This window comes from Panthera pardus, unplaced genomic scaffold (genome assembly GCF_024362965.1).
Source record: "Panthera pardus isolate Hobbes unplaced genomic scaffold, ASM2436296v1 HiC_scaffold_24, whole genome shotgun sequence".
NCBI classification, from domain to species: Eukaryota; Metazoa; Chordata; class Mammalia; order Carnivora; family Felidae; genus Panthera; species Panthera pardus.
The window spans coordinates 25,513,298-25,529,488 of NW_026526810.1; the positions used below are offsets into that span (position 1 = coordinate 25,513,298).

The following is a 16,191-nucleotide window of genomic DNA, read 5'->3' on the forward strand; positions in this document are numbered from 1 at the left end:
GGCTACCTTCCTACAGGTATAGGTATTCTACTCTATTTCCATACTGACCCAAGCCCTTTTTTTAACATTTGGAAATCTTATAATTCAAGGCCTATTACAAAGGGGACACTTTCCATGAAAAAACGTCCATGATCGCACAGACAGAATTCCTCTCTTCCAAACTATATGCTGTATTACTGCCTTATTTGTACTATAAAAATAACACTTATTATGGACTAGTATTAAATTGTACACATCTCTTACATCCTTTACAATATTATAAACTCCAGACAGAGATCAGACCTTATAAACTGTTATATTCTCTTTTTAGCTTTTCCACATATGTATTTATCTTGCAAATTAAAAAAGCAAAATCAATAACATGCCACTTCCTTCCTTATAATCCATGCATTCTTAATTCATCCCTGACAAGGCTACTAAAAAATTTTGCCAGCCCAGAAATGTTGTCTGGTTTTGAAATGTTGTCTCAAAAAGGAAAAAAAACACACACTGCAACTATAATGATCATGCCACCCATTTTCAGAGGAAAACCCAATTAGGTTTAGCTTAGGGACCTCCTGGCAAAGCCAACCATCTTTACTATTAAATCTGCAATGGTGATCCCAAACACAAATATACTGAAATCTCTTTATTTATTAGTTCCACGTAAATCACCCCAAGAGACTCACAAATTTTACCAAGGGAAACCACTGCCGCTGATAAAAAGAAACAAGCCTATCTACCTTCGTGCCTGGTTTGGTAATCATACTCAGGCACTTTGCCAAGATGGAAAAGTAAGAAGTTTCTACTAAATCATTTTCAATAAATAGGGAAAGGTATAGTCACAAACAGATACAGGAAGAAAAAGAACAGCTCTAATATTTATTCCTTTTTGTAACAGTACTCTTAAATACATTTTCGAGGAAGAGCATGTAAAAATCCTCTATGCTATTTTAGTGAAAAGCCGGGGTGGGCGCCATCTTTGCCACTTAGCTTTCCCAACGAGGCTCTGTGGCTGGGGCCACACTGGAACCTGAGCTTAATTGGACTCAGATACCAGATGACATGTCAAAAGCTATATCTTCTCCATGTACTCTTGAGAACTGCACAAAATGAAAAATGCTCCTCGCTAAAACAAACAATACATCCAACAGGTATCCTTATCAATTTGACACAGAACTGTTATCCAACAATTCAACTTCTAGTAATTTAGTGTGAGAAAATAATCATGTAAAGAAGCTCAGCACAGCACTGTTCATAATGGTAAGACATAAGAAACAATTTAAATATTAATAGGGAATCACTTATACAAAACAAAGTGCATATATACTGTTCAACAGTGGAAAATGTTGACATAGATCTATGTGTTTACTGACATGAGAAGATGTCCACAGCATGCTGTTCTAAGCAAATGTGTTATTCAACCACATACACATCTGTTCATGCTCATATGTAGTACTCCTAGAAGGCACGATATGGGGCATGTGCCATTACCAATTTATTGCCTCTCAACTCCGAAGTCATACTTTATTGCCTGCTCTGCAAAAATGAAGCTGGCCCGTTTATCTACCTTTCCTCTGCAGCGGACATATGTTTTAAATTTTATCAGTATAGGGTGCTTCTCCCAACACTCCAACCTCTCAGGTGGTTTTGTAGCAGAAAGCCTTCAGGGAGACATCCCCTTGTGACTGGTCTTCTCTAGCACACTAGATACTGGGTTTTGAGCAGGGTTTGACAGCATAATAGCACAGCAATTACTCTGTTGTCCAGTGAGACATGGCCACACTCTCTCCAACACGGTCTGGATTTTAGTCCTGAGGGGTTGAACACTCTCTCTCAGACCTACAGGTTGTGGCTGCTCTTTATATCTGCCATTCTTATATTCACTAGAGTTCTCTTTACTTCTTGCTAGCCAACCCTTTGTTAATTTAATCCCATTATAGTTCATAGTTCTGTGTATTAACCATCATCTGTTCAAATTATTGTGTGGTTTCCCCACCGACTTTGACTGATATAGAGTAGGGTTTTTTTTCCCCCTTTTTACTTTTCAATGTTGTCTGATCTTATAATAAGCAATTTTTGTGCATGATAATCAGAAAAGGCAAGTTATTTTTATTTTGGAAAAATTTAATGTAAAATAAACATTACCTCAAGTAAAGTTTTTCTATTTTAATAGAGCAGAAATATATTTGTAAAATTAAAATAACTGAAATGTGAAGAACATTCATGTAAGTCTGTAATTTTACATTTTTCCTTTTCAACATTCTCCAAAGTTGTGTTTTTAGGCCATTTTAAGCAACAGAAATTATTTAGACTGCTTTCTCTTCCTCTTCGCTATGCCATATACTGGCCTTTACAAACAGGATATTAATCATGGGGTATCCCAGAGTAATAGGTACTGTGACAGGTACTAGTTCCTCGACACAGTCAGCCTCTTTCATTTTACTATTTCAGCCCCTCTTACCATGTTCAAGGATTATCAGTTGGGCTCCAGCTTGTACATTTCCAACATCATTCTCAGCAATGCATTGGTAGAACCCTTCATCTGATTTCACCAGACCCAAAACTTGAAGATTATGTTCCTTCTGAGAAAGAAAAACATAAACAAAATGTTATGATTCAACTGATGAACATTAGTTGAAAATCTCAAGAGGATGCTCTTTCTGGGGAGGAAGAACAAGTAAAATTGTATGATTCAGCTATCAAAATATCTGTCTATGTACCTGTTAACTGAATTTTATTGACAAGGTACTGATTTAACTGCCTAGTATAGGAAACACTGTAACTAACCAATTAAGAACTTAATCCTTATAGAAAGTAATACCTACAATGTTTGAAAACCTACATCTTTGTCTGGAAAAATACCTGACATACAATACCACGTGACCACAGCAAAAGTCTGAATTTATGAATTCAAGGCACTTTCTTAAAATTATCTCTAATATCATTAGTTGTAACAGATTAGACCACAATAAGTTAAGTGAGGCCACATATATACGGCTTCCCTTAAATTATAAAGTAATATAAATGTCAAATACTGTTGTTATTAATATGGTTTTAAGATTTTTAAGAATACTGTGAAAATGATAAAAGAGTAAAAAAATGCCAATTTAGCTGTAACACACTGCTTTTTAATTAAACACTTGTGAATTACTTTTTATAACATACAAGATTATGCACTTCAAAATAGAAACTATATTCTTACTAAGAATGAATCACTAATGAGAGAAATTTATAATAAGACATTATATCATTAACAACCATAGTTACTTCTGATTATTTCTATGAATGTCATATATGTACCTTAAGATATGAATCCTTATTACCAAAACCTAGACATTTCTATTACTAGGATTAAAACAATGATAAGAGTAGACAATATTTACTAAGCATTTAACCCTATATAAAAAACAAAAAACAATTAATGGCTCGGTATTCTTAAATAAATTTAATGCTATTTAATTCTTAAGGATTTTTTTTTATCTATTGTCACAACCCTGGGTCATACTTATTTTGAAGGGCCTAGAATCAGTATATATGAAGGACAGATGCTGCTCTTTGAATAGAGATATGAAGAGAGCAGGTGCACACACAGGATAATCATTACCAAGAAAATAGTAACAGCTGTCTTTAAAAGTGCTAGCATGTCTGAGTAGAAATACTAGACTGCTGATCAGATCTGGATCTTAGGCTTACTTCAACTACTGACATGCTATGCGATCCCATAAAAACTACCAAAACATGTCTAGGCTCAGCTTTCTTATCAGCCAGTGAAGAGATTACGTTCTGTAATATTTTTCTATCTTCATCTGTGGTACATAAACTGGCATGTGGAAGTCAACAGATCTCTTAGTGACTGCATTTAAAGACACGCAAAGGGGCGCCTGAGTGACTCAGTTGGTTAAGCGTCCGACTCAGCTCAGGTCATGATCTTGCGATCCATGAGTTCAGGCCCCATGTCGGGCTCTGTGCTGACAGCTCAGAGCCTGGAGCCTGCTTCAGATTCTGTCTCTCCCTCTCTCTCTCCTCCCCCACTCAAGTTCTGTCTCTCTCTCTCTCTCTCTCTTTCAAAAATAAACATTAAAAAAATTAAAAGAAAATAAAGACATGTAAAGGTTTCAGAGATAAGCATCCTCTGAAAAATACTTACTACAATCTTAAAGTAATCACTTGGGATAACCACATCTCCATTCTTGACCCACTTCACGGTTGGAGTCGGTTTCCCAGTCACTTCACATTCGAATACGATATCCATGGACTCATGAGCATATATATTCGTCGGCTGTTTCAAGAATTCTGGTTGGACTTTAAAATAGAAAGGAAATTAGGATATTAATAAAAATAAATATAGCTAGCTATTCACATTTCAAATAATTTTTTTAAATCATAGAATTCACAGGATTTTTACTTATTATTTGAGGCTTTCACATAGTTTTACAAAAGCATGTAACATATATTCAAAACATTTGTTGGAACTCCATACATATCTTTACGAATTGTATTTTGGTACAATTTAACTGGAAGGATAATTATAAAGATAATTTCTGAGATTCCTTGTTGATAAATATATATTAAGTGGACTATATTGAAGAAATTGATGATATGAATATTCTAAACTGTCTAAAAATGAGTATTAAAAGACTACTTCCCTAACGTTTATACCATTTCGGAAGAACCATAACCAAAATTTTTTTAAAAACTGAGAAAACTAACATTATTTTTCTTGTCAGTCAGCTGAATAAGTAACAACAACAACAACAAACACCAAAAAAAAAAAAAAAACCCAAAAAGGGAATATAAATGTCATATTAGAGGTCTTAAGTAGTTCACTCATGTAACATCCCTCATTGGTAACATCCCTCATTGCATGATATAGTTTTCAAGGGTGGGAGAAAGAGTGGCAGGACCTTCGGCAGAAAAAGTCTGAACATTCCAGTATCTCTCTCTCCCCGCCCTAAAGTTGTAAATCACTGACTTACAAATAACAGAGGAAGACTGAATTAGAAGGATAAGAATAGATCATTTAGTCAACCTCCAACCTAACATTGCAATTTCCTATACAACATCCTTGACAAGGGGTCTCATTAATCCCTATTTCAAAATTTCAAATGATAAGCCTCCCTGTATCAGAAAGCAGCAAGTTCCACTGTAGGGTAGTTCTATCAAATGAGCAACCATGACAACAGCAAGGGTTTGTTTTTGTTTTTGTTTTTAATGGTTGAGCTAAAATGTGCTTAGCCTGCTGGGGTTTTGATTGGGATTGTTAAATTTGTGGCAATTTGACATCTTAACTATACTGAGTCTTCCTTTCCCTGAATTTGGTTTACCTTTCCATTTATTTAGTTCTGTGGTTTCTCTCATCATTGTTGCCTAGTTTTCAATATACAAATCTTGTTCATACTTTTTTTAGGTATTTCCCTAAGGATTCTGGTGCTACTTTTTTCATACTTAATTTTTTATTTAGTTTCCAATTGTTCACTGCTAATATGATTTACGTATATAACTTTTTATCCTATGCTCATGCTGAACTCACTCATTAGTTCTAGTAGCTTTTTATAGACAATTGGGGGATTATCTACATAAACAATCAGGTTGTCTGTGAATAGAGACAGTTCTATTTCTTCTCTTCCAATCTGCTTTGGTCTTTTTTTTCATTTTCTTGCCTACTCCACTGGCTAGAGGGCTAGACTGGGGCAGGTCCTGGGAACAAATCCAGGGTTAATGAAGAGTAAGAATAGAGTAGAGCAAGTAGGTAGAACCCCAGAAACTGGTAGGAGCCAAGGATGGAAAGAACACATGATCTTAAGAAGCAACTTCCTGCTCATTATCAGTCAGACCCATGGTACCCCAGCAGGTTAACTTTCCACACACAAGCTCAGGTCTGTGGAATCTAGAAGATCTCCTGTGGACCAGTCTGGCCCATGGCTGTGTTCTCTGGCAGCAATTATACCCTCTCTGAGGTCTGAATTGCAACCTTAGACTGGGATGCCCTTTTCCAAGTTTGTTTGCTCCTTTTGCTCTAGAGGTAGTACCTGATCCTTCAGTATTCCTTAGAGTCCTTTGTCCTTTTTAGTAGTTAAAACATTTTTACTAGTTAATAATTCTTTATATTAATATTTCTTTGTTCAAATTCCTGGTGTGATTTTTGGCCCCTGACTGGACCCGGGCTAATACACTAATGTAAGTCTCATACACGCTGCCAATATTTCCTCCCAATTTTTTCTTTTGTCTTTTAACTTAAGGCACCTGTTGTTCTACCAAAATTGTCAATTTGTATGTGGTAAAATTTATCAGTTCTCCCTTTTTTGGCATATATATTTTGTTATTCTTGCTTCAAAGGTTTTCCCTGCCTCCATACTATAAAAATATTCACTTGCAATTTCTTCTAGTATGTCTGGGAAACAATCTGGACATCACCAAGTATCCAGCTTTACATTTTTCTAAATGGCAACCTCAGTAATCCCAAAAACATTACATGATTTGAAATCGTTTTTTGGTTTTAACTTAAAAAAAAAATTTGTTTTGAGATAGAGAAAGAGAGAGAGAGAGAGAACGAGCAGGGGAGGGGTAGAGAGAAAGGGAGAGAGAATCCCAAGCAGGCTCCATGCTGGCAGCACAGAGCCCGATGTGGGGCTCAATCTCACAACCCTGAGATCATGACTGAAGCTGAAATCAAGAGTTTGACACTCAACTGACTAAGCCACCTAGGCACCCCAAAATCGTTTTAATATTAAAATCCTATGTATTCTTGAGGGGCAGTTATTTCTGGATACTATGTGGTTTCCCTGATCTGTCTATTCCTGCACTAGAACCAAAAACTTAATGACTGTAACTACACATTTTAAAATATTTATTTCCTCAAAACTTTCCTCATATTGTTAGTTTTTTGTTTTGTTTTGTTTTGAATTCCAGATGAATTTAGACTCACCTTTGGTCAAGTTTATCTGCTCTTTCTCAAAGAAAGCATACAAACAAGAACAACCCAGAGTTTTCATTTTAGTGCAATAAATTTTAGATGAAGGAAAAAATAATGTATTTTCAATCCTGAGTGTTCCCTATTTAAGATCAGATGTTTAAGCTTATTTGAATATTATTCAATAATGATTTACTTTAAAGACACTGCAATGACTGAAGTCAAGAGATTTACACATGAGTTTTAGTTTTACCAGTAGACATTTTGTTGGCCATGGGTTTCAGTCTGCTCCTATACTAAATAAGGAACTCAACTGGACTATTCCTAAATACACCAAGGTCTCTAACCAACTGCAACATCATGATTTTGGTTTATGTATCTGATGTATGATAATAGCTAACATTCACGAGTACCTTCCACTTCTTATCATTATCTCCCACAACAACCCTACTATTTAGGTCCATTTTATAGACAAGGATACTAACACACCGAGAGGCTAAGTAGCTCCATCAGGTCACAAGGCTTAGTCAGTGACAGATCTGGATTTTGAACCTAAGCAGTCTGACTTTAAACCCTATGTTCTAACTTTTTACTTTAGAGAAAGTAATAATAAACCCCATGTACTGTCATATAGCTTCCACAATTATCAACTCATGGCCAGTGTATTTCATCATCTATATCCTAACCTACCCCATGTCTTTCCCCAGGTTACTCTGAAAGCAAATCCCGGGTATCACTTTATTATATATAAGTATTTAAGTAAATTCCTCTATAAAACAAGAATTCCCATTTCTAAACAAAACTATAATACCATCATCAGGTTGGTATCCACAATAATTTCTCAATATCATCAATTAGCCATCAATTAGTTAATTTTACTAACTGGCCTACATTTAAAAAAATGATTTATTTGAATTGGACAAACAAGGTACATTCATTGGTATTAATCTGTTGCTTACTTTTCTTTTAACCTACATGTTTCCTCTTTATCTCCTATCTTTGTTTGCAATTAATTTGCTGTAGAAATCATCTGCTCTATAAAGTTTCTTGCAGTCTGTCTTTTGCTGACTGCATGCCATGGTGGTATTTAAACACATTCGTCCTGCATTTAGCAGTTAAATGTAGAAGCTTGACTGGAGTTAGGCTCCTTCTTATTTTTTCAAGTCTATTTCATAAGTAGTGCCATGGTCCTTCCGTCAGGAGAGTTCGTAACGTGTGACCATCTCTCTTTTTGTGATGTTAGCAGTCTTATATACTGTGAAATAATAATATTCTTATTCTGTCATTCTTTCTATAAAAAAAAATCCCATCAATTATTTGGTTATCCTTAAATATACCTCTCAAAGAAAGAGCAGGATAAATGTTTGATTTCTTCCCTTATCAATTTTTCAAAATAATGGTCTGGCTCTCTAATATTCTCCCAACTGAAGGGAATCACTGAAGGGTTTTTTAAAAAGTACTCTTATGATTTCATGGATTAAAATAAATTTGATTTGTTTCAATCCATGCAAGTTATTATTCTTTTGATTCACAAACTATCCCCCTTTCTGACTACTGGAAGTCTGAGTCCACTGAAAGTTCCTGAGTCCTTTTTGACATGATCCTAGTGGTCTTTGGTATTTTCTGGTCACAGTTTTAGGCCCTATTTGTGGACAAAACTAGCAATTATATACTTTTTAAACATAAAATTGATCATGATTTCATTCTGTTCTCCAATTAAATTCAAAACCATAGGTTTTAACTAGATCATAATAATTTCACATCTGTATTTCTTTTCTCTCATACTAAAAATCATTCTCACTGACACCAACTCATATGTTTTATCTTACACTCAGTAGGCTCAGAATAATGATACCAATGTTTCCACCAACAATATAATACCAGAAAGCAGCTCAAGATTTTTGTAGTTTTTTTTGTCCTCAGCATATATCCCATTAGATATATATGGTCCAATTGGCATTTTTTACATTTATTTGTAATAATAACTTTCTTTTTTTTAAGTGTTTATTTGAGGGAAAGAGAGAGAATGAATCCCAAGTGGTCTCCATGCTGTCAGTGTAGAACTCCACTTGGGGCTCAATCCCACAAACCTGTGAGGTCATGACCTAAACTGAGCCACCCAGGCGCCCCTGTAATAACTTTTACTTGGAATTGTAACTTTCTGTGTGGCTACACTACCAACTAGATACACATTTGGAGTCATTTGTTTCATTCTACTTTCCCCTTTCTGAAATTACTTCGTAAAATCTACAAAAGGAAGGTATACTCAAACAAGTCTTGCTTCTACCCCTGCTTTCTCCACCCTGTTCTCTCTCTTCCCCTATAGGTAGCCATTAAAAAAATTTTTTTAAGGTTCAGCCTCCCATTTTAAAACTTATAAGCAAACACACACAATTTGTCCCCACCTCTCTTCTTCAGATTAAATAGTAATGAGGGAGTGGCTAAGGACAAAGTACAAGCTAGCAGACCACCCCCTTCCCCCACGGTGGGATACGTGTGATATTCCTCAGGCACTCCTTGTTGCCCAAGAACAAAGGAAAGGAAACAAAACAAATGGCCAACTGATAGAGATCACAGTCATACAGGACAGGAGTCTCCATCAGTTTGCAAATATCTTAGTAAATTACAAGAAAAAGGCAATCTTATCAATAACCTGATCTCCAGAAACTGTAGACTCAGTTTCCTGGAACTCTAACATCACCCTTCCATAGTGATGTAGGGAACACAGGCAAGAAGGAAATAGCAGGTAAAATTAAATTCCCTTATAACCTGCAGCCCATTGACAAATACTTGAGGCAAATACAGAGTATAACATTTCTCCAGGAATCCTCTGCTGTCACAATGTTAATGCCTTACTAGGGGGGAAACAACCAGCTTGATAATAGCAATGCCTCAATTTTAAGAGTCCTCTTTAGCATGTCAAAGTCCCTCTGGAGGCCTCCCATATGCCTTTACCTCCCCAACTCCACAGTATAAAACCAGCCATTCTTCACAACCACAGTGCAGCTCCTTCTGCCCACAGGTCCTGTCCCGGTGCTTTAATAAAATCACCTTTTTGCATCAAAGACGTCTTCAAGAATTCTTGGCCGTCAGCTCTGGACCACCCCATCGTCACCCCAAAACCTCATCAGTAACACACTGAACAATCTTTGTCTGCCTTTAAAGCCTGCAATCTTAACTACTAGGGTATCATGTTTCTGAGGAAATGATGTATTTCTTGAGTCTCAAGGACTGAGACTCCCCGTAAGGCAGAGTAAGTAATTCTGGAAAACACAGCAAAATCCTCTTCAAAAAATCCCAATTAATATGATTTTAGCATGCATTTTTAGTAAACAGACTTTCAAAGACTATTAGAAAAAAATTATCACAATGTTCAATTCATCATTTACTTTTTCCCTTTCATGAATTACAAAATATAGCCTTTAAAATGTGCTCTGGATTTTAACTTCTCTGTAGATAGTATTCACACCAATTAAACACAATGTAAGGGCAGATGTTTGTGGTTGGGAAGTTAAATTGATAACCAGAGAGCAAATGAGTCAATTACCATAAGAAAATAAGCGTCGTAATGGAAGATTATGCATTTTGTTACCAAAGAGATAATTAAGCTTCAAATTCTCTTTGACAGCTCCCTATCCCTTCTAATGCCATCATCATTACAAGAATAATTTTAATTGCTAAATGCACAAGTAGAATTTAATACTAAAACATATTATACTTGCAAAATTCTTTTGCTGGAAACATCACTTAATTCCATCACTGTTTTGCAACGTTGGAAATTACCACTCAATTCAAACAGAAAACAATGTAGGGCCAACAGCAATGTTTCAAGGTTACTTTATTATGCTCTTATTTGGAAGATTATAACAGTTTTCATTTACATTACCTCTGAATTGTTGGAATTTCTATTGTTGCATTTTAAAGGTTTAAGCATTGGAATTCCTAAAAAGCTCTTTAAGTAGAGAAATAAATCAATTCTGTCCATTTTACTTAAACTGCACACTTGCTGTTCTTAAGCTTCTTTTCAATTATTCACAAAATTACATGTAAGTCCTTAAAAAACAACAACAACAAAAAAAACCCCAACAAATAAAACCCAAGCATTTTAACAGGCTTAAATTCCTTGAGGATGTCATTTGGCAATCTAATCAACAAGTCTGCTTTAAGTACTGTCTCAACTAACAAAGCAAAAATACATTAGAGCTCTCCAACATTTCTCAAGAAAGCCTCTCCTTCCAAAGAAAGTGAATAGGTTTTCCTTACTCTCCAGGAGGAAATTATAACTATGGAGCAACATTGTGACAAAGTTGCCATATGACCTTGAAATTTTGTCTCCTTCCTTCGCCAGGCCTCCAGCTTCATCACATTTCCTTAATTCTCCCCCTCAAGTTATCTAACAGGTACTCAGTTGTCCTTAGGATCTTAACTAAAAACATTTCCTGATCCACTTCTCCCCCAGTTTTTGGCTATCACTGCCCTATTTACCATTGAAAACCCAGCAGATCTATTTACCATTGGCTATCTTGGCTATCACTGCCCTATTTATCATTGAAAACCCAAACAGATGCTCAATGTCTATTTGTCAGCATGAATGGTTATTTGAATTCTAAAACTTCCATTAATCAGCAGAAGATGCTCAGATAAGAATTTTTCTCAAGGATTCTCAAGTTTTTCACAGATTCAATGTTTCATACCATTGTTTCTCCAACAAGAGTTCATAAATTTATTCTTTGCTATCTGTGAATTTTCTGCATGAATTTTAAATGTTTATGATAATGTAAAAATTTAATAAGCATGTTATTTCAGCACTCACATTCATGTTTACCAGTTAGCTCTGTAATGGCAGAATTCAATCCCAATGCAATGTTACTCACACTTTGGGTCTTACAGTCCTTATACGTCTTAAACTTGAGAAACTGTGCTCTACAAGTAATTATTTTTTAAGAATTCTCAAAAATCTTTACTAAACATAAGCTCCCCTTCCTTCATAAGACTGGGACATACTTAATCTTTGCATGGTGTCACAATATTGCCATGATGAACATCAGCTGTGTACCACACCCCAACAAAGAAGGTACGAGGGCCTCAAGGTTGATTACTTTCGCTTGGCACTATAAGTACATTAGATAGAAATGCTCCCTTAATAGCTGTACTCAATTTGTCAGTTCTCTGCTTTCAGCCTTGTAGCAGCATACAAATAACTTAGGATAAGGTTTCTCCAAGTGAGATCCACAGACTATTTGAAGAGTTACACAAAGTTCTGTATTGGGCCTGAGAAAAATACTGCGTGTTGGGCCTCACACTACCACATACTTGAGAACTGCAAAAGATGAGGCCACAAAATCCACATTTTAACAAGCTCTCTGAAATTACTCTCAACCATGGTAAAGTGTGAGAACCCTGTGTTAGGGGTCAGTCACTCAAGGAGATAACTACATACATTATCACAATTTATATAGAGAGAGAGCTCCCCACCCAATTTTTGTGCCTGCTGGAACCATTGAATTCATTCATTTGCTCACTCATCAAACAAATATTCAATAAGCAACTACTGAGTTAAAAAAACATTTTAAAGGATGCTGTGAAGGAGAATGACAATAAAGACATGCTTAATAAGTGTTATAGAGATGGGAGTTCACATAGAGAGAGAGATGACTAACCACCGATGCAGTGAAGAATACATAAAAAATTGGTCCAGTGGTTACCTCTCAAGAGGATAACTGGGAAACTGGTAAATGAAGAAAGATGGACAGTGACTTGTTGCCATATACTCTTCCCCTTGATTTTTAAAACTGTGGTAAAATACACATTACAGAAAATGTACAATCTAAACCATTTTAAAGTTAAAAAAAATTTTGTTTTAATGTTTATCTTTATTTTTGAGACAGAGAGAGACAGAGCATGAGTGGGGGAGAGGCAGAGAGAGAGGGAGACACAGAATCCGAAGCAGGCTCCAGGCTCCGAGCTGTCAGCACAGAGCCCGATGCGGGGCTCGAACTTGTCAACTGCGAGATCATGACCTGAGCCGAAGTCGGACTCTCAACCGACTGAGCCACCCAGGCGCCCCCAATCTAAACCATTTTTAAGTATACAGTTCAGTGGTATTAAGTACATTTACACTGCTGGGCAACCATCGGCATAATCCATCTCCAGAACTCTTTTCATCTTGTAAAACTGAAACTCTATACCCATTAAACAGTAACACCCCTTTCCTTCTCTCCCTACCAGCCACTGGCAACCACCCTTCTACTTTGTCTCTCTGCTTCTGACTACTCTAAGCACTTCACATGAATTGAATCATATTTTGTCTTAGCATACTGTCAACGTGCATCCATGTCGCAAAGCATGCGTCAGAACTTCCCTCCTTTACAAGGCTGAATAACATTCCATTGTATGTACATATCATGTTTTGCTTGTCCACTCATCTGCAACAACTGGGTTGCTTCTAACATTTTAGCTATCCTGAATAACGCTGCTACGAACATGAATGTACAGTTAACCCGGGAGACCATGCTTTCAATTCTTTTTGAATATATATCCAAAAGTGGAACTGATGGATCATATGGTAATTCTGTTTTTAATTTATTGAGGAACCACCATACTGTTTTTGACAATGGCTACACATTCCCATTAATCGTAGAGAAGAGTTCCAATCAATTTCTCCACATCCTGGCCTATACTTGTTATTTTCTGTTTTGTTTTGTTTTGTTTTGAGAGTAGCCATCCTAATTGGTGTGAGGTGCTATTTTATTGCACCATATACGTTTCTGAACCATTTGACTTTTTCTAGGTTCATAGACTATTTAAGAAAATTTTACTGACTACTGGTTTGGATTTGTCTGTTCCCCCTTCTCCCTATTCTTTCAGCTAGTTCTATCTACTGAGAGTGTCTTTGTTTTCTTTTCTCCTTCTATTTTCCTCATTTTCTAATTTTAAAAGCTGAATAAGTAGTCAATATAGAAGGAGTAAACGATACAAAAAAGAAAGAAAGAAAGAAAGAAAGAAAGAAAGAAAGAAAGAAAGAAAAAGAAAGAAAGAAAGAAACAGAGAACAGAAAACAAAAAATCCTTCTCTATACCAAGCCCCAAACTACCTGTCAATTATCATATCTTCCCCAGAGATAAACACTATTTTTGGTGGGTAAGCTTCCCAAACTTTTTTCTATGTATTCCAAACACATCTCCCTCCCTCCCTCCCTCCCTCCCTCCCTCTCTCTCTCTCTCTCTCACACACACACACACACACACACACACACACACACACACACACACACACACACTTTAAAATATAGAATGGATCAGCCAACAAATACTCTTTGGCAACCTCGGTTTCTCTCACTTATCAGTTTATACGACCATCTCTTTTTTGACAGCAGCACAGTGGTCCACAGTCTGACTACACCATAATTTATTTTACCAGTAATGCTTTAGTACACATCCTTATACACAGATCTTTGCACACATGTCAAAGAGTTTCAAAAGACTAGATTCCTAAAAGGAATAACTAGGTCATGGTGTTTTCCTATTTAAAGACTTTATACATATTACCAATGGTTGTATCAGCTTTATACTCCTGTCAGAGAATCACTATCAATGAGACTATTCAACACGCTCCTGGAAGTTCTAATAATGTAATGAAATAAGAAAAAGAAAAGAAATATAAATATAGGGGTGGGGTTGGAAAAATCTCTCCCTGCCACTCCCCTCTCCCCAGTATACCATGGCAATGACTGTCTATTTAGAACATTCAAGAAAATCCCTCTCATGGAGAAATTTCAATGTGCATTGCTGTACTATTTGGGGGGGGCGGGGGGGGGGGGCAGGACAATAATGTAATCAAGTGGATGATAATTAAACTATGGCACATCTAGTTAAAGTGTATTACAGTCTTCCCACTCAAAGTATAGGGAACATCAGTACTGGCATCATTTGGGAATTTATTAGAAATACAGCCTCCAGGGGCGCTGGGGTGGCTCAGTCGGTTGAGCATCTGACTTCGGCTCAGGTCATGATCTCATGGTCCGTGAGTTCGAGCCCCGTGTCGGGCTCTGTGCCAACAGCTCAGAGCCTAGAGCCTGCTTTGGATTCTGTGTCTCCCTCTCTCTCTGACCCTCCCCCGTTCATGTTCTGTCTCTATCTCAAAAATAAATAAATGTTAAACATTTAAAAAAAAAAAAGAAAAGAAACACAGCCTCTGTACCCTACTCTAAACCCTCTGTCTGAATCAGTATTGGCATTTTAACAAGATCTTTAGGTGATTTGCATGCACATTAAAAGTTTGATAAGTACTGCTTTCAAGAATTTATATACTGATACAGTCTTATATGTACAAACATGAAAAAACTAAAGCTTAAAAAGTCAAAAAGCAATTTGCAGAGCAACAGAGATGGTATGATCCTATTTGTTAACAAAAAAACCCAATATATTTCTAGATGTACATGTACACAAATGCTTTCTAAAAACATCCATAAGTATATATATACTAAACTAATGGCAAAGGTTACCTCTGAGAAACAGGGTGGGAATGGGAAAGGAGAAATGCAGAAGATTTACTTTGTGGATACAGTTTGATCCTTTAATAACATTATACTACTTATATAATTTAATTTTTTTTAATGTTTATTTATTTTTGAGAGAGAGAGAGTGTAAGTAGGGGAGGGGCAGAAAGACAGGGAGACAGAGGATCCAATGCAGGCTGCAGGCTCTGAACTGTCAGCACAGAGCCTGACGCGGGGCTCAAACTCATGAACCTTGAGATCATGACCTGAGCCAAAGTTGGAAGCTTAACCAACTAAGCCACCCAGGCACCCCTGTTACTTACATAATTTAAAAAAGAAAAACAAAAACCAAATAAACTGAAAAGCGAATAGAGAAATAAATTTTTGTAAGCTAACAAAAAAAAAAAAATGATTAATGTGCTTTTCAATGTCACTCATATTCTCATACAACCAAGAAAAGGTAAATTAAAAACTAATTCATGCTACAAAAATAATTAAATAGCTGAGACAAAAAGGTGCAGAGTCCTATTGCATGGCCAAATTCTAAACACTGGAGGAAAAAGACCAAATGAACTTTCTGTTCTCACAGAGAATGACTTGAAAAAAATCACTGTTAGGAGACAATCAAATAAAATACAGGCAAAACAAATATTATGTAAGTGTATAGAAGACAGTAAAAAAGAAGTGTTATTTTTCTGGATTTTTGCCTTGTTTGTACTTTTATCAGTTCTTTTAAAAAAGTATTTGTTGTGGTTTCTTTTCTCATCGTAAATACTCATTTTGCACCTAATTTGATACTCAT

General features: G+C 36.2%; 1 protein-coding gene across 8 annotated transcripts in view; it reads right to left on the minus strand.

The window, feature by feature from the left end:
• The window catches only part of NEO1 (neogenin 1), a 235,847-nt gene that overhangs the window by 104,166 nt on the left and 115,490 nt on the right, over nucleotides 1–16,191 (minus strand). For all 8 annotated transcript variants that reach the window (XM_019441532.2, XM_019441531.2, XM_019441528.2 and 5 more), the window contains exons 6-7: nucleotides 4,130–4,284; nucleotides 2,444–2,564 (exon numbers count right to left, since the gene is read on the minus strand). In XM_019441532.2, the coding sequence (XP_019297077.1) occupies nucleotides 2,444–2,564; nucleotides 4,130–4,284 (276 nt within the window). The remainder of the gene's footprint in view (nucleotides 1–2,443; nucleotides 2,565–4,129; nucleotides 4,285–16,191) is intronic.